Source organism: Oncorhynchus nerka, linkage group LG24 (genome assembly GCF_034236695.1).
Source record: "Oncorhynchus nerka isolate Pitt River linkage group LG24, Oner_Uvic_2.0, whole genome shotgun sequence".
Taxonomy (NCBI): Eukaryota; Metazoa; Chordata; class Actinopteri; order Salmoniformes; family Salmonidae; genus Oncorhynchus; species Oncorhynchus nerka.
The window spans coordinates 89,827,226-89,851,046 of record NC_088419.1 but is presented as its reverse complement, the minus strand read 5'-3'; the positions used below and the strand labels follow the sequence as shown (position 1 = coordinate 89,851,046).

General features: G+C 45.9%; 2 protein-coding genes across 13 annotated transcripts in view; both read right to left on the bottom strand.

Annotated features, from left to right (window-relative positions):
• The window catches only part of LOC115119585 (disks large homolog 1-like), a 340,988-nt gene that overhangs the window by 148,783 nt on the left and 168,384 nt on the right, over window positions 1-23,821 (bottom strand). For 7 of the 12 annotated variants that reach the window (XM_065009266.1, XM_065009267.1, XM_065009268.1 and 4 more), the window contains 2 exons: window positions 2,110-2,232; window positions 1,484-1,537 (listed from right to left, as the gene is read on the bottom strand). In XM_065009266.1, coding sequence (XP_064865338.1) covers window positions 1,484-1,537; window positions 2,110-2,232 — 177 coding nt within the window. Of the gene's footprint in view, window positions 1-1,483; window positions 1,538-1,743; window positions 1,919-2,109; window positions 2,233-23,821 lie in introns of those variants that run through there. The other 5 variants (XM_065009271.1, XM_065009274.1, XM_065009275.1 and 2 more) reach the window with 3 other exon arrangements.
• LOC135564373 (probable basic-leucine zipper transcription factor Q) lies at window positions 13,869-15,066 on the bottom strand. The gene has a single exon (XM_065009413.1). The coding sequence runs from the start codon at window positions 15,064-15,066 to the stop codon at window positions 14,182-14,184; it is 885 nt and encodes a 294-aa protein (XP_064865485.1). The 3' UTR covers window positions 13,869-14,181.

Here is a 23,821-nt window from a genome sequence, read left to right as displayed (position 1 = left end):
GCTGATAAGGTACAAATCTGTCGTTCTGCCCCTGAACAGGCAGTTAACCCACTGTTCCTAGGCCGCCATAGAAAATAAGAATTTGTTCTTAACCGACTTGCCCAGTTAAATAAAGGTATAAAAATAAATAAATAAATACGACAACAATGTCGATGAAAGTTCACAAAATCAATAAATCAAAGATCACCCCCCTACTTCCACTACTTTAATACAGTAACAAGTCCTGGTCACTGGGCTTTAGATGGATGGCTATTTACTGGGAACAGCAGTATTAGGTGTGCTATTCATTGACCATTAGATTTAGCGGTGGGCTTACATGGGATGACGAGGAATACCTTGTATATCCCCCCCCCCCAGTAGATTTATGCACAGAGACCAGACCACGCAGTGGTCTGTAATCTCAATAAACATAATCTCAATGGAAGGCATTTCCCCAGCCCAGATTAAATACACTATTCTGGTAGCTTCAGTGAGCCTGGTTAATCTAACAGAAAGTAATAATGAATGTAAAATATACAGTACAATGTTTTTGCTGCATACAAAGAGAGGTTCAGACAGACATAATAACATCTTTGATTTCTAGTTCCGGCTGGTAACACCGGTAAAAAAAGTTTTTTATTTTTTTTACATGGTATTTCACTTTAACATAAACTACGTTGTGCTATACAAATAAACACCAACAGGAGTCTACCACCAGGCCATCAGACAGCTGACCCCAGACCTGCACCTTAAGAGGTCACCTGAACCTTATAGAGGCCATCTGCACTGAGTACCCAAATATCTAACCCTTTCACACAAACTTAGAAGCGAACCCATAAAACACTCACACACACAAGGACACACACGCAAACACCCATAAACACACACAAGAACACACACGCAAACACCCATAAAACACTCACACACACAAGAACACACACGCAAACACTCATAAACACACACAAGCACTCATAAACACACACAAGCACTCATAAACACACACACACACACACACACACAAGAACACACACGCAAACACCCATAAACACACACACACACACACACCCATAAACACACACCCACACAAGGTCAACGCTGCTGTTCAATGATCTACTATTTATTGTGCTGCGTGACCAAGTCACTACCCACTTAATACAGTCCATTATTACTATACTACATCTTCTTTTACTTGCTATGTTTGACATGACTCTATTGATGTTGACTGATGTACTGCATTGTTGAGGGAGATAGCACATAAGCATTTCACTGCACCTTGTATACCTGCTGGAAACTGTGTATGTGACAAATGAAATGAGATTTATTTCATTAAATTGATTTTGATTTGAAAAGGACACTGTATTTGTAGTCTGTTACTTCCTGGTGTTTATCCTTTATTGTCATTAACACGGTGACATGATCATTACATTACAGTTCTCTAATAACCATGGTTTATTTGGGGCTCAGCTCAGTGTGTGTGTGTGTGTGTAAAGAAATGCAGACTTACATATGGGGGGCTGTCCAAGCTGTCTGTGTTGACCACCACAGGAGGTGGGTTTGCCTGCAACAGAAAAGCACAAAAATGAACTCAGTTTTGGTTCTAAAAAATATTTAATGATAAAATAAAATGTTTTTTTTCACCTCGCGATTCCCCTGTAAGTACATTACAAAAGCTAAACACAACAACAACAGAAATTACAAAGTTACAAAAAATATTAGGCAAAACAAAAACATTGTTTTGGGGTGAGACAAAAACTAATAACTTACTCTCCGCATGTTTTGGTACAACATTATGAAAGCATCGGTTAGAGATCACCACGGCAACATGACACTCTTCTATTGCAGAATATTAACTCCTGAAGCCTACAGCTGTGGCGTTGCTATGGCGTCGACCCAAACATCCCCAACTACATGGTTAATAACAGACAACTCCCTCCAGGATCCCTTGGTCTTCACTGGGCTTGTCTCTCCTCTCCTACAGGTCCTGAGGTTACAAAACAACCACCCCAACTAGCAAGTCCCTCCCTCAAAAACAAGAATCCTTTAAACTCCAGCACCAAAACAGAAGCAAAATGGGAGGTGTGTAAAAAAAAATAAAGAGGAGAGGAGGGGAAATAGGGAAGAGAGGATGACCTGTGACGTGGGTGACGCGGGTGCAGGCAGAGAGGAGGGTGGAGAGATGACAGGAGTGGTCTCGGCTGGGATGGGGATCACAGGGATTATGGGTACGGGGGGCGGGACCACCACATCTGGCTGCTAAACAATGGCAATGGAGGTCAAGGGTCAGGGTAAAACACACAGGCAAGAATACACACACTGTGCAACACAACACTGATGCAGTAACACACAATGATATATCTACATGCTGAACGGGAAGAAAGGGGGGAGGAAGGGAGAGAGAGGAGTGTGTGAGAGAGAGAGAGAGGAGTGTGTGAGAGAGAGAGAGAGAGAGAGAGAAAGAGAGAAGAGCGTGAGTAAGTGAGAGAGAAAAAGATATTGAAAGAGAACGTGAGAGAGAGGAATCGAGAAAGATTGAGTGAGAGAGAGAAAGAAAACAAGTGAGAGAGAGAAAACAAGTGAGAGAAAGCAAATATGGTAATGTTCTAAACTGAATTATGATAATGTGGTAGTGAGGGAGGATTGTCTGGCAGTGGCAGCTGCTGAGGGCTCTAATGTGTGTAGATTATAGAGAGAGGGATGAGAGGAGAAAATAGAAAGGGAGGGAGGGAGGGAGGGAGAGAGGGGGAGAGGGGAGAGAGAGAGAGAGGGAGGGAGAGAGGGGGAGAGGGAGAGAGGGAGAGGGAGGGGCTCAACCCCGCAGTATCAGAAAGGCTGTTAAAGTTTGGAGATTTGGCATGTTGCTCGTGAGACTACCCAGGCAGGATTTACTATTATGTTATTGACGGAGTACTGAGAACGATGTGAACATTCCTTTAGGGTGAAATATGCAGATCGCTTAAATGTATTTGGTTTTTGAGGAACATTTAGGTAAACAGGTTTCTCTTCTCAAGATAAAAAGGAAAAGAGATTTAGTATATTAAAACGCTAAGCCAGGACACTATGGACATACATAGATATAATTCAATTCCAGCAGATATTTAACATGTTGAGGAACAAGTCCATTAGACCTTATAGAATAGAGGTATTCAACTCTGACCCTACGAGGTATGGGCTACTGCTGGTTCTGTTATGCAGGATCATTCATTGGTTCAAATCGGTCCCTGACTAGAAAAAAGCAGTGGAACTGGCTACGAGTTCCAGAATTTAATTTGAGGGTTCTAGAACATCAACAGTCACACGTAGGAAAGCAAGAACAGACGCTCCTATATAAAAACATGGAAAACATGGCCGTTCCATCCTCAGCACTCCTACTCTGAGACGCTTTGTGAGTACGGACCCAAAGCTACCATGTGCTCCTCTCCAGCCTATCAATGTAAATAACACTCATTGACAGTTTTCCTCAGTGGACCCAATGTTAGTCTGATCTGGTGGCTCCATTGACAGAAGTGGCCGTGCTTTAGCTGTAAATTAACCCAGAATGACACTGATGAGTGGAGCTTTTAGTGTTATTCTTTACACACACACACACACACACACACACACACACACACACACACACACACACACGATCTTAATTCGAGCCAGTTTGCTACAGCAGGAAAATAATCCTGCAGCAACAGGAAATGTTAATTATTATGTGGATTATAATTAATGGACTTTCTTCTAGGGGTTGATACATTTTTCAGAAGGGAAAATCAAGTTTGAAATTTCAAAGTATAAATTATAAACTTCAGAAGCCTTTTTTGGAGTTTTACATTTCCTGCATTACAGGAAAGATTTCCTTCAACAGGGTGATCAAATTAAGATCCTACACCTTCCGTACACACACAGCACTGATATCATCCTACATCATCATCGTGGTGTAAACACTGTAGCCTTCAATTCACACATTATGTGAGGAGGGAATACAACTGAGTTGTGGTGTGATGAGGGTGAATCATGCCGCAACACAAACTGATACATGTGTTGACGGGACAATAAAACAAATCAGATTTCCATAGCAACAGAGTGCTGTCACGCCTTGGTCAATATGTTTTGTGTTTTCGTTATATATTTTGGTCAGTCCAGGGTGTGTGAATGATTAGGGGTGTGTCTAGTTAGGCTTGGCTGCCTGAGGCGGTTCTCAATCGGAGTCAGGTGATTCTCGTTGTCTCGGATTGGGAACCGTATTTAGGTAGCCTGAGTTCACTGTGTATTTCGTGGGTGATTGTTCCTGTCTTTGTGTAGTGTTCACCAGATAGGCTGTAATAGGTTTCACGTTCCGTTTGTTGTTTTCGTATTTAATAGTTATTTCATGTATCGTCATTCATTCATTAAAGAACATGAGTAACCACCACGCTGCATTTCGGTCCTCTCTTTCAACAACAGACGAACGCCGTTACAAGTGCTCCTTTTTCTCGTTGTCAAGTCCCTCAGTCGAGCACCTGATTTCCCATTGTTGTTTAACCCTTGTGTTATCTTAAGGGTCAAAAATGACCCCACACACACTATGTATAACAGCGGAGAAAACACCCTAAATTATATATTTTATGAGTTTTCCTTGAGTGACCCTAACATTAGAAAAAGTGAAACATCACCCTTGTTCATAATTCCATGAAAGCTGTACACCACCAGGGTACGAAGCTGTACACCACAAGGGTACGAAGCTGTACACCACCAGGGTACGAAGATATACAACACCAGGGTACGAAGCTATACACCACCAGGGTACGAAGCTGTACACCACCAGGGTACGAAGCTGTACACCACCAGGGTACGAAGCTGTACACCACCAGGGTACGAAGCTGTACACCACCAGGGTACGAAGCTGTACACCACCAGGGTACGAAGCTGTACACCACCAGGGTACGAAGCTGTACACCACCAGGGTACGAAGCTATACACCACCAGGGTACGAAGATATACACCACCAGGGTACGAAGATATACACCACCAGGGTACGAAGCTGTACACCACCAGGGTACGAAGATTGTCTTAGGGTCATTTTTGACCCAGCAGTTATAAAATAATTTACACACCACAAAACACACACACACACACACACACACACACACACACAAAGACACAAACACACACACACAAACAAAGAAACACACACACGAGACATTGAGATTGTGTGGTACTGATTGAACTCAGACAAAACTAAAACTTTCATGTGCAGCATCTCCCCTTCACAACTCAAGTTCACAGACAAAATAAAAACTATTTCAGACAAAATAAACATTTCTTAAAAGCATTGTTTACTAATGGGGAATGCAGTCAGAGGCTATAAAGGTGGTGCAGATGACAGTCCCCCCCCCTCTATAAAGGTGGTGCAGATGACAGTCCCCCCCCCCTCTATAAAGGTGGTGCAGATGACAGTCCCCCGCAGTTCTCTCTCTGCTGAAGCCATGAGTACACGTTTCAGTGCCCAACAGGTCGCAGATCTGATTTTTTCAGCGAACAGTGATTTAGAAGAGGAGGAGGTATCTGAAGAAGAAGATGGGGAAGAACCCAGAGCACGATGCATCATCTTCAGATGGGTTGGCGCCCCCCCTTGGGTTGTGCCGTGGCGGAGATCTTTGTGGGCTATACTCGGCCTTGTCTCAGGATGGTAAATTGGTGGTTGAAGATATCCCTCTAGTGGTGTGGGGGCTGTGCTTTGGCAAAGTGGGTGGGGTTATATCCTTCCTGTTTGGCCCTGTCCAGGGTATCATCGGATGGGGCCACAGTGTCTCCTGACCCCTCCTGTCTCAGCCTCCAGTATTTATGCTGCAGTAATTTATGTGTCGAGGGGCTAGGGTCAGTCTGTTATATCTGGAGTACTTCTCCTGTCTTATCCGGTGTCCTGTGTGAATTTAAGTATGCTCTCTCTAATTCTCTCTTTCTTTCTTTCTCTCTCTCTCGGAGGTCCTGAGCCCTAGGACCATGCCTCAGGACTACCTGGCATGATGACTCCTTGCTGTCCCAAGTCCACCTGGCCGTGCTGCTGCTCCAGTTTCAACTGTTCTGCCTTATTATTATTTGACCATGCTGGTCATTTATGAACATTTGAACATCTTGGCCATGTTCTCTCCACCCGGCACAGCCATAAGAGGACTGGCCACCCCACATAGCCTGGTTCCTCTCTAAGTTTCTTCCTAGGTTTTGGCCTTTCTAGGGAGTTTTTCCTAGCCACCGTGCTTCTACACCTGCATTGCTTGCTGTTTGGGGTTTTAGGCTGGGTTTCTGTACAGCACTTTGAGATATCAGCTGATGTACGAAGGGCTATATAAATACATTTGATTTTGATTTGAGATGAAGAATAAATCCCCCAAGCTGAAAGAGAGACATTTTTGTCAAAGAACAGCAAAAAAGAACAGCAAAATAACACCATTGTCACCATATGACAGCCAGGGCAGGATGGCAGCACAAAATGTCATAAGGATGACCCCATGACCCCCAAGACATGCAGTTGCCCATGCCCAGGACATCGCCTCAACATTCTACATATTCATCACACCAGCCATCGAAAAAATCATCCTGGAGATGACAAATTTGGAGGGTTTCCATAAATATGGAGACAACAGGAAAAGGATGTATGAGATTGACCTGCGTGCCTACATAGGGCTGCTAATCTTAGTGGGTGTGTATAGGTCCCGAAGCGAGGCTACATGTAGTCTCTGGTATGCAGAGAGTGGAAGGGGGATTTTCCGTGCCACGATGCCACTGGAAGTCTTTCACACTTTCTCAAGAATGCTACGATTTGATAACCTTGAGTCAAGACCTTCAAGACGTGTGAGAGACAAACTGGCGGCCATAAGAGAGGTCTGGGAGCAGTGGGAGGAGCATCTGACGACCATACGAGAGGTCTGGGAGTAGTGGGAGGAGCATCTGACGACCATAAGAGAGGTCTGGGGGAAGTGGGTGGAGCCATAAGAGAGGTCTGGGAGCAGTGGGTGGAGCATCTGACGACCATAAGAGAGGTCTGGGGGAAGTGGGTGGAGCATCTGACGACCATAAGAGAGGTCTGGGGGAAGTGGGTGGAGCCATAAGAGAGTTCTGGGAGAAATGGGTGGAGCATCTGACGACCATAAGATCATATCTGTAATGTAAGTGAGTTTCACTGTTCATTGTATTATGTATTGCTGTAATATCATTGATCAAGATCATTGATTTATGTGATTGTTTTTTAACACTGATACTAATTACTGATAGTAATCTCTTTTGTCAAAAGGTCGCTGTCCTTTCCGGCAGTATTTGCCCAGCAAGCCAGCAAAGTCTGGCATCCAGATATGAGTGGCCTGTGATGCACAATCCAGCTACGCTTGGAAGATGCAAGTCTACACAGGGAAGCCGACCAGTGGAGGCCCAGAGAAGAACCAGGGGATGAGGGTTGTGTTTGATGTGACAGATGGACTAAGGGGGCACAAAATCACGTGACAATTTCTTCACCTCTTATGAACTCAGCCAGCAGCTCCTGAAGAGGAAGATCACCAGGGTTGGCACAGTTAGAAAGAACAAGCCTGAGCTCCCCCCTGCACTCCTCACAACAAGGGGGAGAGAGGCCTTCTCATAAAAGGTTACCTTCACCCCCACCACCACTCTAGTTTCTTACCTCCCATAGAGGAACAAGAATGTGGTCCTCCTGAGTACACTACACAAAATGGCTGAGATCAGTGACTGAGTGTACCACAACAAAGGAGATGTGGACAACCTGGATAAGGTGATTGGAACTTAGAACTGCAGGAGGATGACTGCCCACTGGCCCCTGGTCAGCTTCCATAACATCATTGATGTGTCCTCATACAATGCCTTTGTGATATGGAACAAGATCAACCCTACCTGGATGCCTGATAAGCAGAACAAGAGGAGGGTGTTCCTAGAGCAGCTGGGAAAGGCACTTGTAACCCCACACATTCAAAGACAGGAGCACCTCCCCCACACAGCAGCCTCTGCAGCGCTTGTGAAAGCTGTTCAGGGGGCTGAATCTTGTCCGGATCCACCTGAGGCTGCAGCTGGGGCAGGCAAGAGGAGGAGATGCCAATTCTGCCCCCCAAAGGACTGTAAAACAAATACTATGTCAACCTTGTGGGTGGGGGCAATGGTTAAAAAAAAATGGGAGAAGACTAGTATTTTGAAGTTGAATTCCTCATTGTACAGTATATAAGAATATATCACTATGTTGCCAAAAAAGTTCAAGACGGTTATTATTTCCCTTCAATAAAATGCATTCAAAACTACTTTCTGCACATTTCTGCTACTTTCTTAGGCTATACAAGTGCTATCTCTTGCTAACAAAATGTATGTTTAGACCAATGCAGTAGCTTTAGCAATAATAATAATAATAAACCTCTACTTTAGTAAAGAAAACAATTATGACAGGTGTGATATAATAAAAAAACGAATGGTGTCCAATTATTAAATAGCCGTTCTGCATTGTGAAGAGGGAAAACCCAGATATTCACAAAGTTTGTGATGAATGACAGGATGTTTCTACATGCAAAATAGATTTTGGGTTTAAAATTCAATTAAGCTGCTATATTTTCGTGGTTTAGTGAAGGCGGGTCATTTTAGACCCTCAGTACAAGTGGAGTATACAGAATGTTATAAGATTACACAAGTGGAGTATACAGAATGTTATAAGACTACACAAGGGGAGTATACAGAATGTTATAAGACTACACAAGGGGAGTATACAGAATGTTATAAGACTACACAAGGGGAGTATACAGAATGTTAAGACTACACAAGGGGAGTATACAGAATGTTAAGACTACACAAGGGGAGTATACAGAATGTTATAAGACTACACAAGGGGAGTATACAGAATGTTAAGACTACACAAGGGGAGTATACAGAATGTTATAAGACTACACAAGGGGAGTATACAGAATGTTAAGACTACACAAGGGGAGTATACAGAATGTTATAAGACTACACAAGGGGAGTATACAGAATGTTATAAGACTACACAAGGGGAGTATACAATATGTTATAAGACTACACAAGGGGAGTATACAGAATGTTAAGACTACACAAGGGGAGTATACAGAATGTTATAAGACTACACAAGGGGAGTATACAGAATGTTATAAGACTACACAAGGGGAGTATACAGAATGTTATAAGACTACACAAGGGGAGTATACAGAATGTTATAAGACTACACAAGGGGAGTATACAATATGTTATAAGACTACACAAGGGGAGTATACAGAATGTTAAGACTACACAAGGGGAGTATACAGAATGTTATAAGACTACACAAGGGGAGTATACAGAATGTTATAAGACTACACAAGGGGAGTATACAGAATGTTATAAGACTACAGAGGGGTTCAGTTGGGCAGAAGCACCTTTGGGTATACCTTATTTTCCTAGTGTGTGCATGCGTGCCTTCATGAGGAGCTAGTCCAGCATTGGGTCAACCCTCCCCACCCTCAGCAGAGCAGGCCAGGCTGAAGGACACTGTGTCAGCGCTCCCTGACAAAAGCCCACTGAGCCCCCCCCCGACACACTCCCCACGGCCTTGCCTCACACCCCAAAGTAAGTATGCAGACCTCTTGACTTTTTCCACAGTTTATTACGTTACAGCCTTATTCTAAAATAGAATAAATCATTTTTTACCCTCATCAATCTACACACAAGACCCCATAATGACGAAGCAAAAACAGGTTTTTAGGTTTAAGTATTCAGACCCTTTATTCAGTACTTTGTTGAAGCAGCTTTTGGCAGCGATTACAGACTCGAGTCTTCTATGTTTATGAGGCTACAAGCTTGGCACACCTGTATTTTTGGAGTTTCTCCCCATTCTTCTCTGCAGATCCTCACAAGCTCTGTCAGGTTGGATGGGGAGCTTAGCTGCACAGCTATTTTCAGTTCTCTCCAAAGACCGGGTTCAGGTCTGGTCTCTGGCTGGGCCACTCTAGAACATTCAGAGACTTGTCCTGAAGTCTTGGCTGTGTGCTCATTGTGGGACATTGTCCTGTTGGAAGGTGAACCTTCGTCCCAGTCTGAGGTCCTGAGCACTCTGGAGCAGGTTTTCATCAAGGATCTTTCTGTACTTTGCTCAGTTCAGTTTCTCTCGAGTCCCTGCCACTGAAAAACATTGCCACAGCATGATGCTGCCAGCACCATGTTTCACTGTAGGGATGGTGCCAGGTTTCCTCCAGATGGGACGCTTGGCATTCATGCCAAAGAGTTCAATTTTGGATTCATCAGACCAGGGAATCTGGTTTCTCATAGTCTGAGAGTACTTTTGATAAACTCCAAGAAGGGTGGAATGTGCCTTTTAATGAAGAGTGGCTTTCGTCTGCCCACACAAGCCTAAAGGCCTGATTTGTGGAGTGCTGCAGAGATGGTTGTCCTTCTGGAAGGTTCTCCCATCTCCACAGAGGAACTCTGGAGTTCTGTCAGAGTGACCTTCCGGTTCTTGGTCACCTCTCTGACCAAGGCTCTTCTACCCTGATTACTCAGTTTGGCCGAGTGGCCAGCTCTAGGAAGACTCTTGTTGGTTTCAAACTTTTTCCATTTAAGAATGATGGAGGCCACTGTGTTCTTGGGGACCTTCAATGCTGCAGACATTTTTTGGTACCCTTCCCAGATCTGTGCCTTGACACAATCCTGTGTCTGAGCTCTACGGACAATTCCTTCGACCTCATGGGTTGGTTTTTGCTCTGACATGCACTGTCAACTGCGGGAATTTATATAGACAGGTGTGTGCCTTTCCAAATCATGTCCAATAAATTGAGTGTACCACAGGTGGACTCCAATCAAGTTGTAGAAACATCAAGGATGATCAATGGAAACAGGATGCACCACAAGTCTCATATTAAAGGGTCTGAATACGTAAATAGGATATATATTTTTGTATTTTATACATTTGCCAAAAAATCTAAAAACCTGTTTTCGCTTTGTCATTATGGGGTATTGTGATGTCATTATGGGGTATTGTGATGTCATTATGGGGTATTATGTGTGGACTTTGAGGATTTTAATTATTGAAATACATTTTAGAACAAGGCCGTAACGTAAAAAAATACAGAAAAAGTCAAGGGGTCTGAATACTTTCCAAATGCACTGTATATCTGAGCTAGAGGTGAGGGGGCAGGGTCGCCTCATGCCCCAGAGGTTAGTGGGCAGGGTTGCCTCATCCCCCAGAGGTTAGTGGGCAGGGTCGCCTCATGCCCCAGAGGTTAGTGGGCAGGGTCGCCTCATGCCCCAGAGGTTAGGGGGCAGGGTCGCCTCATGCCCCAGAGGTTAGGGGGCAGGGTCGCCTCATGCCCCAGAGGTTAGGGGGCAGGGTCGCCTCATGCCCCAGAGGTTAGGGGGCAGGGTCGCCTCATGCCCCAGAGGTTAGGGGGCAGGGTCGCCTCATGCCCCAGAGGTTAGTGGGCAGGGTCGCCTCATGCCCCAGAGGTTAGTGGGCAGGGTCGCCTCATGCCCCAGAGGTTAGGGGGCAGGGTCGCCTCATGCCCCAGAGGTTAGGGGGCAGGGTCGCCTCATGCCCCAGAGGTTAGTGGGCAGGGTCGCCTCATGCCCCAGAGGTTAGGGGGCAGGGTCGCCTCATGCCCCAGAGGTTAGTGGGCAGGGTCGCCTCATGTCCCAGAGGTTAGTGGGCAGGGTCGCCTCATGCCCCAGAGGTTAGTGGGCAGGGTCGCCTCATGCCACAGAGGTTAGTGGGCAGGGTCGCCTCATGCCCCAGAGGTTAGTGGGCAGGGTCGCCTCATGCCCCAGAGGTTAGGGGGTAGGGTCACCTCATCCCCCAGAGGTTAGTGGGCAGGGACGCCTCATGCCCCAGAGGTTAGGGGGCAGGGTCGCCTCATCCCCCAGAGGTTAGAGGGCAGGGTCCTGTGGGTCTCTCTGGCCCCTTTGGAACACTGGCATTTTGCACCTTTTATATTAGCTACAAAATACTCTCTACACCAATGCACATCTACCTGGAGGACCTGTGCTAGCCTCAATAAAAACGTCTCAGCAACAATAGTTAAACTGACTAGGAAAATCACATTTGGTATTTTACACAAAACCCCAAAACCAAGACAACATGGAGGCCACATTCCTGCATACGTTAGCCATTAGCCAAGCCCACTTACAACTCAATATTCCCTGTTAGTTTGGCGTATATACTGTCTGCTCCCTAGACTGTAAACTAGTGTAACAGACACACAGAGGGAGATCCATAAACTAGTCCCGAGGTCGCTCCATAACACACTAGTTATGGATCTGTACTGTCACAAAACAGCCTGGCAGCCATGACAGAGCTAAAATTAGCTTGGATCATTATCTTCGATCAGGAGGCCCAGTCCAGAGTTATGGCCTCCAGCTCACACTGTCTCAACATCCCAAACAAGTTGGACTGAACTTGAAAGTTGAGTGCCTTGGATGAGAACACAAACTTAGCTGATGGTCAACTATTCTCTGTTATCAACTTCAAGACCTGGTTTACTTGCTAGAAGGTCTTTAGTAATACTATAACAGGGGTAGACAGAGGTTCAGTAATATTATAACTGGGGTAGCCAGAGGTTCAGTAATATTATAACTGGGGTATCCAGAGGTTCAGTAATATTATAACTGGGGTAGCCAGAGGTTCAGTAATATTATAACTGGGGTAGCCAGAGGTTCAGTAATATTATAACTGGGGTAGCCAGAGGTTCAGTAATATTATAACTGGGGTAGCCAGAGGTTCAGTAATATTATAACTGGGGTAGCCAGAGGTTCAGTAATACTATAACAGGGGTAGACAGAGGTTCAGTAATATTATAACAGGGGTAGACAGAGGTTCAGTAATATTATAACTGGGGTAGCCAGAGGTTCAGTAATATTATAACTGGGGTAGCCAGAGGTTCAGTAATATTATAACTGGGGTAGCCAGAGGTTCAGTAATATTATAACTGGGGTAGCCAGAGGTTCAGTAATATTATAACTGGGGTAGCCAGAGGTTCAGTAATATTATAACTGGGGTAGCCAGAGGTTCAGTAATATTATACCAGGGGTAGACAGAGGTTCAGTAATATTATAACTGGGGTAGCCAGAGGTTCAGTAATATTATAACTGGGGTAGCCAGAGGTTCAGTAATATTATAACTGGGGTAGCCAGAGGTTCAGTAATATTATAACTGGGGTAGCCAGAGGTTCAGTAATATTATAACTGGGGTAGACAGAGGTTCAGTAATATTATAACTGGGGTAGACAGGTTCAGTAATATTATAACTGGGGTAGACAGGTTCAGTAATATTATAACTGGGGTAGCCAGAGGTTCAGTAATATTATAACTGGGGTAGCCAGAGGTTCAGTAATATTATAACTGGGGTAGCCAGAGGTTCAGTAATATTATAACTGGGGTAGACAGAGGTTCAGTAATATTATAACTGGGGTAGACAGAGGTTCAGTAATATTATAACTGGGGTAGACAGAGGTTCAGTAATATTATAACTGGGGTAGACAGAGGTTCAGTAATATTATAACTGGGGTAGACAGAGGTTCAGTAATATTATAACTGGGGTAGACAGAGGTTCAGTAATATTATAACTGGGGTAGACAGAGGTTCAGTAATATTATAACTGGGGTAGACAGAGGTTCAGTAATATTATAACTGGGGTAGACAGAGGTTCAGTAATATTATAACTGGGGTAGACAGAGCTTGCCACTGATACGGACACAGGGTCAGATACCACCCACCCTAGATCTGTAATTAAAGGAAACTTCTATCTTAAGCTATAAAGCCACACATCATTGCTTTTCGTCAGCAGTCATGCATCACTCTCATAGTACGGTTTATTAGAGGAAGCATGATGTTCATTTAATATTCCAGACCTCCATGTGAATCCTATTGGCTCACTCTGACCATTACGACAACATTAACGTCAACAACAACAAAACACACTCACAACATTCTTCTTCCCGTTTCTCTCCAGAAGCTCTAACCCAGGCAGGCCTTGCCAGGCCAGCACCATGTAAACTCCAACCAACTGAGTCTCCACAAGGACTCTGTGATTTCAGCCCACAAACCTTTGCAGATATCCAGGCTTAGGTTCTCCCCTCCTCTTGGTGGTTCTATTCCCCTGTAACTCTGTAGTAGTTTCATGTTGACCTCTTCTCACAAATACCTACACCGGTTTTCAATACGATCTCCATGTTGGTCCATCCCAAAGACACCTACAAGGGTTTCTCCCAGGTCGGTCCCCTATACACTCACACATACCTGGGGTGGATTCTCCAGTGACATTGAGGCCCACGGAGAGTTGTCGGAACACCAGCCACTCTGCTTATGTGTGGCCCGGACCTTGGCCTTACTCTTGGTAGGACTCTTCTTCATGCTGTCCCTCAGGTTGGTGAACTTCACCCGGCTCTTAGACATGGAGGCGGGCAGCGTGCAGGAGCTGTAGTTCCTCTGGGGGCTCTGTAGGGGGAGCTGTGGTGAGAGCAGTGGGTGGCGGTTCAACAGAGGGGTCTGCTGCATCTGGGGAGGGGGATGATGGTGGTAGAGGTGATGTTGCTGCTGCTGCTGTAGCTGTTGGTAGTGTTGTAGTGCCTGCTGCTGGAGCTGCTGTTGGTGTTGGAGCTGCATCTGTTGGTGTTGGAGCTGCGTCTGTGGTTGTTGGAGCTGCTGTTGGTGTTGGATCTGCATCTGTTGGTGTTCGAGCTGCGTCTGTGGTTGTTGGAGCTGCATCTGTGGTTGTTGGAGCTGCTGTTGGTGTTGGATCTGCATCTGTGGTTGTTGGAGCTGCTGTTGGTGTTGGATCTGCATCTGTTGGTGTTGGAGCTGCGTCTGTGGTTGTTGGAGCTGCATCTGTGGTTGTTGGAGCTGCATCTGTGGTTGTTGGAGCTGCTGTTGGTGTTGGATCTGCATCTGTGGTTGTTGGAGCTGCTGTTGGAGCTGCTGTTGCAGGAGGTGTTGCTGCTGTCTGTGAATCAGAGGCAGCTGGATCTGGGACTGCTGGAACCGATGCCGATTCTGGGTCTGGTTCCCCAGGATCTTACCCTGCCTGGAGTCCACCACCCCAAGGCTGGGACTGCAGCCCCCGGGGCCCCCGCAGCAGTACTCATGGTTGTGGTAGTAGGTCGTCATGGCTGGGGCTTAGCCGTAGGTCCAAGAAGAGATGCAGGGTTGATTTTGATATGAAGATGAGATAGAAAGCCTGATATTCCTCTTCGGTCTCCTGTAGCAGGCTAACTAGTGGTAAGAGAGATCACACCACAGAAAAATCCAGTCTTATCCTCTGTCTGTAGTCTTACCCTCTCACCACCCTCTCTCTCACTCTTGTGCTTCCCTCTCTCAGACCGCTCAGACTGGCTCTGCCCCCCTTGTTCCCTCCCCCTTGCTCACTCTCTCGCCAATTAATGAGCTCCAGTGGGCACTGCACATGACAGCACACAGGCATGAATAATCAATGCGGAGCTGGGACTGTGATATGGGGATCAGGGCTCGTCTGTGGACGCCGGCTGGGCCTCCCTGCTTCCTATAGCGGTAGGAGGAATGTGATAGTTGCCTGTCAAACTCAAATCTACAGGCTTTGGTTACTATTTCACGACAGCATTAGTGAACGCTTCTAAATTGCGGGAAGATTAACATTGGGTGTGTGTGTGCAGTGTTGGGAAAAAATAGTTGACCAAGCTACCAATTACTTCACATTGGAAGAAGTTAAGCTACATTTAAGAAAAATGTAGTTTACTTAAACTAAAGTAACTTTGAAATGTAATAGAATATAAAATTGTAAGAACAGATCACTCTGGAGTCAGATGTTTACATAATGTGTAATTTAGCCAATTAAACACAAAAACAGTTTCAAGTGAGAATTAGGCAGGTCTGCTGACAAAAAACAAAAGGAAATTCTTGCCTACTTCACCCATATTTCCTTGTTTTTTGTGTGTAGTCCCAGTAGTTAGCTACATCGCTGTGTGTGTAGTCCCAGTAGTTAGCTACACCGCTGTGTGTAGTCCCAGTAGTTAGCTACACCGCTGTGTGTGTAGTCCCAGTAGTTAGCTACACCGCTGTGTGTGTAGTCCCAGTAGTTAGCTACACCGTTGTGTGTGTAGTCCCAGTAGTTAGCTACACCGCTGTGTGTGTAGTCCCAGTAGTTAGCTACACCGCTGTGTGTAGTCCCAGTAGTTAGCTACACCGTTGTGTGTGTAGTCCCAGTAGTTAGCTACACCGCTGTGTGTAGTCCCAGTAGTTAGCTACACCGCTGTGTGTGTAGTCCCAGTAGTTAGCTACACCGTTGTGTGTGTAGTCCCAGTAGTTAGCTACACCGCTGTGTGTGTAGTCCCAGTAGTTAGCTACACCGTTGTGTGTGTAGTCCCAGTAGTTAGCTACACCGTTGTGTGTGTAGTCCCAGTAGTTAGCTACACCGCTGGATGGCACAAATACATGAACTACTGAAAACACCACCAAGACTTGAATTTAGTTCTACTACCACCAAGCTCCTGCAAAATGTAGTTAAAGTGTGTGTGCGTGCGTAGGCGTGTACGCAAACAAGAAGAGCCTACAGGAGGGCCTAGATTCCCCAGTGTGCCTGGCCTCCTGATGCCCATACAGAGAGAGGTGTATAATTCAGGACACAACAGCTCTCCAGAGGTGACCCGTCCTGACCAGCTGTCAGTCTACTCTGGCTGTCGCCATAGAGACAACACGCCACAGCAGAGCTCAGATGTGTTATCGTGGATGTGTTATCGTGGATGTGGTACCGTCGCCATAGACACAACACGCCACAGCAGAGCTCTGATGTGTTATCGTGGATGTGGTACCGTCGCCATAGAGACAACACACCACAGCAGAGCTCAGATGTGTTATCGTGGATGTGGTACCATCGCCATAGAGACAACACGCCACAGCAGAGCTCAGATGTGTTATCGTGGATGTGGTACCGTCGCCATAGAGACAACACGCCACAGCAGAGCTCAGATGTGTTATTGTGGATGTGGTACCGTCGCCATAGAGACAACACACCACAGCAGAGCTCAGATGTGTTATCGTGGATGTGGTACCATCGCCATAGAGACAACACGCCACAGCAGAGCTCAGATGTGTTATCGTGGATGTGGTACCGTCGCCATAGAGACAACACGCCACAGCAGAGCTCAGATGTGTTATCGTCTCCATAGAGACAACACGCCACAGCAGAGCTCAGATGTGTTATCGTGGATGTGGTACCGTCGCCATAGAGACAACACGCCACAGCAGAGCTCAGACGTGTTATCGTCGCTATAGAGGCCACACCAGAGCTCAGACGTGTTATCGTCGCTATAGAGACAACACGCCACAGCAGAGCTCAGACGTGTTATCGTCGCTATAGAGACAACACGCCACAGCAGAGCTCAGATGTGTTATTGTGGATGTGGTACCGTCGCCATAGAGACAACATGCCTCTACAGCGTACACCACTATACACATTGGGATACATATCTCTACAGAGTACACCATTATACACATTGGGATACATATCTCTACAGAGTACACCATTATACACATTGGGATACATATCTCTACAGAGTACACCATTATACACATTGGGTTACATATCTCTACAGAGTACACCATTATACACATTGGGATACATATCTCTACAGAGTACACCATTATACACATTGGGATACATATCTCTACAGAGTACACCACTATACACATGGCATGGTACCTTGGTACAATTCCTCAGAGTGAGTTTGATATTTGTAAAAGTCACCAGCATCAAAGGAACAAACAATCCCTTGGGTCATATGACCAAAGCAAAAGCCATAAGCATGCCATTTCATGTTTATTAAAATGATATATGTACTGCATCCTTCTAGCAGCCATGAGATAAAACTGTATAGGGCTCCAAGGCAGGTGGCATTAATGTGTCATGGCTAGCCCTCACCAGAGAAATGTTCACCGTTCACTTCTTCCATTGTAACACACAGAGAGACACACAGAGAGACACACAGAGAGACAGGCTAGTATATGAGAGCCTTTATAAAGAGCTACCACCACCGCTGAGGGCACTGAGAAAGAAAGAAACATCAAGGGAAAGAGGACAGAGAGAGAGAGAGAGGAGAGAGAGAGAGGAGAGAGAGAGAGAGAGAGAGAGAGAGAGAGAGGAGAGAGAGAGCAAGGGAAAGAGGAGGACTGTGAGAGAGAGAGGAGAGAGAGAGAGGAGAGAGAGAGGAGAGATGGAGAGAGAGAGAGAGAGAGAGAGACAGCAAGGGAAAGAGGAGGACAGAGAGAGAGAGAGGAGAGAGAGGAGAGAGAGAGAGAGAGAGAGGAGAGAGAGAGGAGAGAGAGAGAGACAGCAAGGGAAAGAGGAGGACTGTGAGAGAGAGAGAGAGAGAGAGAGAGAGAGGAGAGAGAGGAGAGAGAGAGAGAGCAAGGGAAAGAGGAGGACTGAGAGAGAGAGAGGAGAGAGAGAGACAGCAAGGGAAAGAGGAGGACTGAGAGAGAGAGAGAGAGAGAGAGAGGAGAGAGAGAGAGGACAGCAAGGGAAGAGGAGGACAGAGAGAGAGAGAGAGAGAGAGAGAGAGAGAGAGAGAGGAGAGAGAGAGAGAGAGAGAGAGAGACACAGAGACAGAGAGAGACAAAAGAAAGAGAGGAGACACAAAGAGAGAGAGAGGGAGAGAGAGAGAGAGACACAAAAGGGAAAGAGGAGGAGAGGAGAGAGAGAGAGAGAGAGAGAGACAGCAAGGGAAAGAGGACTGTGAGAGAGAGAGAGAGAGAGAGAGAGAGAGAGAGAGAGAGAGGAGAGAGAGAGAGACAGCAAGGGAAAGAGGAGGACAGAGAGAGAGAGAGAGAGAGAGAGAGAGAGAGAGAGAGGAGAGAGAGAGAGACAGCAAGGGAAAGAGGAGGACAGAGAGAGAGAGAGAGAGAGAGAGACAGAGAGAGAGAGAGAGGAGAGGAGAGAGAGAGAGACAGCAAGAGAGACACAGAGACAGAGAGAGACACAAAGAGAGAGAGAGAGACACAAGAGAGAGAGGGAGAGACAGAAGAGAGAGACACAAAGAGGAGAGAGGAGAGGAGAGAGAGTGAGAGGAGAGAGAGAGACAGCAAGGGAAAGAGGAGGACAGAGAGAGGAGAGAGAGCGAGAGAGAGAGAGAGAGAGAGAGACAGCAAGGGAAAGAGGAGGACTGAGAGAGAGAGAGAGAGAGAGAGAGAGAGAGAGAGAGAGAGACAGCAAGGGAAAGAGGAGGACTGAGGGAGAGAGAGAGAGAGAGAGAGAGAGAGACAGCAAGAGAGACACAGAGACAGAGAGAGACACAAAGAGACAGAGAGAGAGAGAGAGAGAGAGAGAGAGAGAGAGAGAGAGAGAGGAGAGACAGCAAGAGAGACGCAGAGACAGAGAGATACACAAAGACAGAGAGAGAGAGAGAGAGAGCAAGAGAGATACAGAGACAGAGGCACTACATTGCTGCCTGCCATACGATGAGGGACAGTGTCTGACAGACCAGCCAACCTGCACATGTCCTCTATGCTTACTGTTATTGTTCAAAGTATGGTTATTGTTGTTACTGTTGACAATATTGATTATTATTATTAATTATGTTCATATTGTAAATCTCCAAAGTAAGAGTTTGGCAATATGTACATTGCTACGTCATGCCAATAAAGCAAATTGAATTGAGAGAGATAAGTGAGAAAGCTGAGAGAGATGAGAGAGAGATAAGTGAGAAAGATGAGAGAGATAAGTGAGAGATGAGAGAGAGGTGAGAGAGAGATGAGAGAAGTGAGAGATTGAGAGATTGAGAGAGAGAGATAATAGAAGGAGAGAGAGATGAGAAATGAGAGATAAGAGAAGGGAGAGATAGATGAGAGAAGTGAGAGAGAGAGATGAGACGAGATAAATGAGAAAGATTAGAGATAAGTGAGAGAGAGAGAGAAGATAAGTGAGAGAAAGAAGAGATAAGTGAGAGAGATGAGAGAAAGAAGAGATAAGTGAGAGAGATGAGCGATAGAGAGAGATAAGGGAGAGAGGTGAGATAAGTGAGAGAAATTGAGAGAGAGATAAGGGAGGAAGATATGAGATAGGGGAGAGAGAGATGAGAGCGAGAGAAGAGATAAGTGAGAGAGATGAGATAAGGGAGAGGGAGAAGAGATAAGTGAGAGAGAAGTCGCTCTGGATAAGAGCGTCTGCTAAATGACTTAAATGTAAATGTAAATGTAATGAGATAAGTGAGAGAGAGCAAAGATTAGGGAGAGAGAGCAAAGGGAGAGAGATAAGGGAGAGAGAGAAGAGATGAGAGAGTGAGAAGAGATAAGTGAGAGAGATGAGATAAGGGAGAGGGAGATGAGAGAGAAACAGACCAGGCAAAGGGGAGGACTGAAAATCAGGGTGAGATTGAGAGAGATCCAGCGAGAAAGAGCGCAAAATAGAGAGAAAATAGAGAGAGAAATAGAGAGAGAAATAGAGAAATAGAGAGAGAAATGGAGAGAGAAATAGAGAAATAGAGAGAGAAATAGAGAGAGAAATAGAGAGAGGGGGAAGAGCAAGATAGATGTCTCCACTGTAGGGCTTCTATGTCTAGTAATACCAACCCTAGAGGCTATGTTATTCCGCCAGTCAGAGTGGCTACCAAGAATAGGTGAGCATCTCCCCGCTAAAAACACCACTCTCACCAAGGACAGCCCCACAACACCACTCTCACCAAGGACAGCCCCACAACACCACTCTCACCAAGGACAGCCCCACAACACCACTCTCACCAAGGACAGCCCCACAACACCACTCTCACCAAGGACAGCCCCACAACACCACTCTCACCAAGGACAGCCCCACAACACCACTCTCACCAAGGACAGCCCCACAACACCACTCTCACCAAGGACAGCCCCACAACACCACTCTCACCAAGGACAGCCCCACAACACCAGTAATTAAACAGAAAGGGAGAGGGGAGAAAAAGATGTACAAAGTGGGTCGTACTATTACAGAAGCCCTTCAAATACAGTGACTGAATAGAACCTCTACTGTGTAATTACTAGCCAGGGAGACACTCAACCACTTACTACAGGAACGGGTGATAACAAATAATGGACTGCATTTTCACCTCAGGTCTCAAAGCCCCCGGTACAGTATGGAGATAACAACCACCACCCCCCCTGTACAGTATGGAGATAACAACCACCCTGTACAGTATGGAGATAACAACCACCACCCCCTGTACAGTATGGAGAAAACAACCCCCCTGTACAGTATGGAGATAACAACCCCCCTGTACAGTATGGAGATAACAACCCCCCTGTACAGTATGGAGATAACAACCCCCCTGTACAGTATGGAGATAACAACCCCCCTGTACAGTATGGAGATAACAACCCCCTGTACAGTATGGAGATAACCCCCTGTACAGTATGGAGATAACAACCCCCCTGTACAGTATGGAGATAACAACCCCCCTGTACAGTATGGAGATAACAACCCCCTGTACAGTATGGAGATAACAACCCCTGTACAGTATGGAGATAACAACCCCCTGTACAGTATGGAGATACAACCCCTGTGTACAGTATGTATGGATGGAGATAACAACCCCCTGTACAGTATGGAGATAACAACCCCCTGTACAGTATGGAGATATGGACAACCCCCTGTACAGTATGGAGATAACAACCCCCTGTACAGTATGGAGATAACAACCCCCTGTACAGTATGGAGATAACAACCCCCCTGTACAGTATGGAGATAACAACCCCCCTGTACAGTATGGAGATAACAACCACCCTGTACAGTATGGAGATAACCACCACCCTGTACAGTATGGAGATAACAACCACCCTGTACAGTATGGAGATAACACCCCCCGTACAGTATAGAGATAAACCCCCCGTACAGTATAGAGATAAACACCCCCAGTACAGTATGGAGATAAACACCCCCGTACAGTATAGAGATAACCCCCCGTACAGTATAGAGATAAACCCCCCCGTACAGTATAGAGATAAACACCCCCCGTACAGTATGGTCTTCAGCACTTCATACAACGTCATGTATCGGAGGCTGGGCTTTAATGGTTTCAAACTGATATGCACCGTGCCCCATCTTGGGCCTTTCAGATTGTCTTGTGACCTACACAATAAACCAACCCAGCATTACTGGCCCTGTGCAGCATTAAGCTGTGGCCATAAAGTATCTGCGGAGACTCTCCTTTGGGATACACTGCAGTAAAGGCCCTTCCATTAGCTGTGACTGGAGAAAACATAGCAGTGGTAATACCAAGACTGAACACCAGGGGGCTCTACAGGCCCACGGGGACTGGCACTCACACTGACCTATAAGGATGAAGCTTCTCATAGACACTGATGTAAAGATGCGTGTTTCCCTGCCTAATGGTTAGGCTTAGGATTCAGAGAGAGTAAGCTGATCCAAGATCCTACAGGCAACTTCTACCCAGAGCTGGCAATAATCATCAGGGCGTCTCAGAGTAGGAGAGCTGATCTAGAATCTGTCCATATAAATCTGATTTATGATGATCTACAAGGCTAAACTGATCCTAGATCATCTCTCCTACTCTGAGATGCTTTGTGTATACAGGGGCCAGGTCTCCTTACAAGGCCACAGACAGAGAGCCTGAGGGTACTAGGGATGTAGACAGACTGATAGGTACAGACAGGGTCTTAAATCGGGCGCGAGCTCAATCCTAACTGTCTGTGGTGTATATGGAAATCACTGAGATTACTACAAACACACACTTTGCAGGACTTGGCTGTGATGCACTGTGATCCATGGAATGGTAGACAGGAAATCTTCTCAAATGCTAATCAAGATTATATTACATTCCATTAGCACCTGCATCAAGGTGATCAACTAGGGCTGGGTCATTTCTGCTACCCGAGGATTTATTTCCATTATTTATTGAACCTTTATTTAACTAGGCAAGTCAGTTAAGAACAAATTCTTATTTACGATGACTGCCTACCCCGGCCAAACCTGGACGACTTTATGGAACTCCCGGCTGGTTATGGAACTCCCGGCTGACCCTGGAATCGAACCAGGGTCTGTAGTGACGCCTCTAGCACCGAGATGCAGTGCCTTAGACAGCTGCGCCACTTGGGAGTCCTAATCAGTTTCCTCAGTTCCAAAAAGATTGAATCTTAGGAGCTGATTCAGAGAGGAATCAAATCTTAACACTCAGAAATGGGAATCGACGTGCAAGGAGTCGAGGAATCAATTATCTTCTAGTTGACTCTCCACCATCGTCATTATGCGTTGTATAAATGGCAGAGAAAGGCAAGCGACAGCAGCAAAGTCCCGTATGGCAATACTTTGAGAAGTCAACTGAGAAGGTGATGAAATGCTAACATTATGGGGTGGAATTGAGGACCAGTAATGGTAGCAATGCTTCACCATCTGAAAGGGATGAGGACCAGTAATGGTAGCAATGCTTCACCATCTGAAAGGGATGAGGACCAGTAATGGTAGTAATGCTTCACCATCTGAAAGGGATGAGGACAAGTAATGGTAGCAATGCTTCACCATCTGAAAGGGATGAGGACAAGTAATGGTAGCAATGCTTCACCATCTGAAAGGGATGAGGACCAATAATGGTAGCAATGCTTCACCATCTGAAAGGGATGAGGACCAGTAATGGTAGCAATGCTTCACCATCTTAAAGGGATGAGGACCAGTAATGGTAGCAATGCTTCACCATCTGAAAGGGATGAGGACCAGTAATGGTAGCAATGCTTCACCATCTGAAAGGGATGAGGACCAGTAATGGTAGCAATGCTTGACCATCTGAAAGGGATGAGGACCAGTAATGGTAGCAATGCTTCACCATCTGAAAGGGATGAGGAACAGTAATGGTAGCAATGCTTCACCATCAGAAAGAGACGCAACGCAAGACACAAACGGTTGCTGGCA

Excerpts from the sequence above, each read along its gene's own strand:
- LOC135564373 (XM_065009413.1), bottom strand. The coding sequence starts at position 15,066 with ATGACGACCTACTACCACAACCATGAGTACTGCTGCGGGGGCCCCGGG.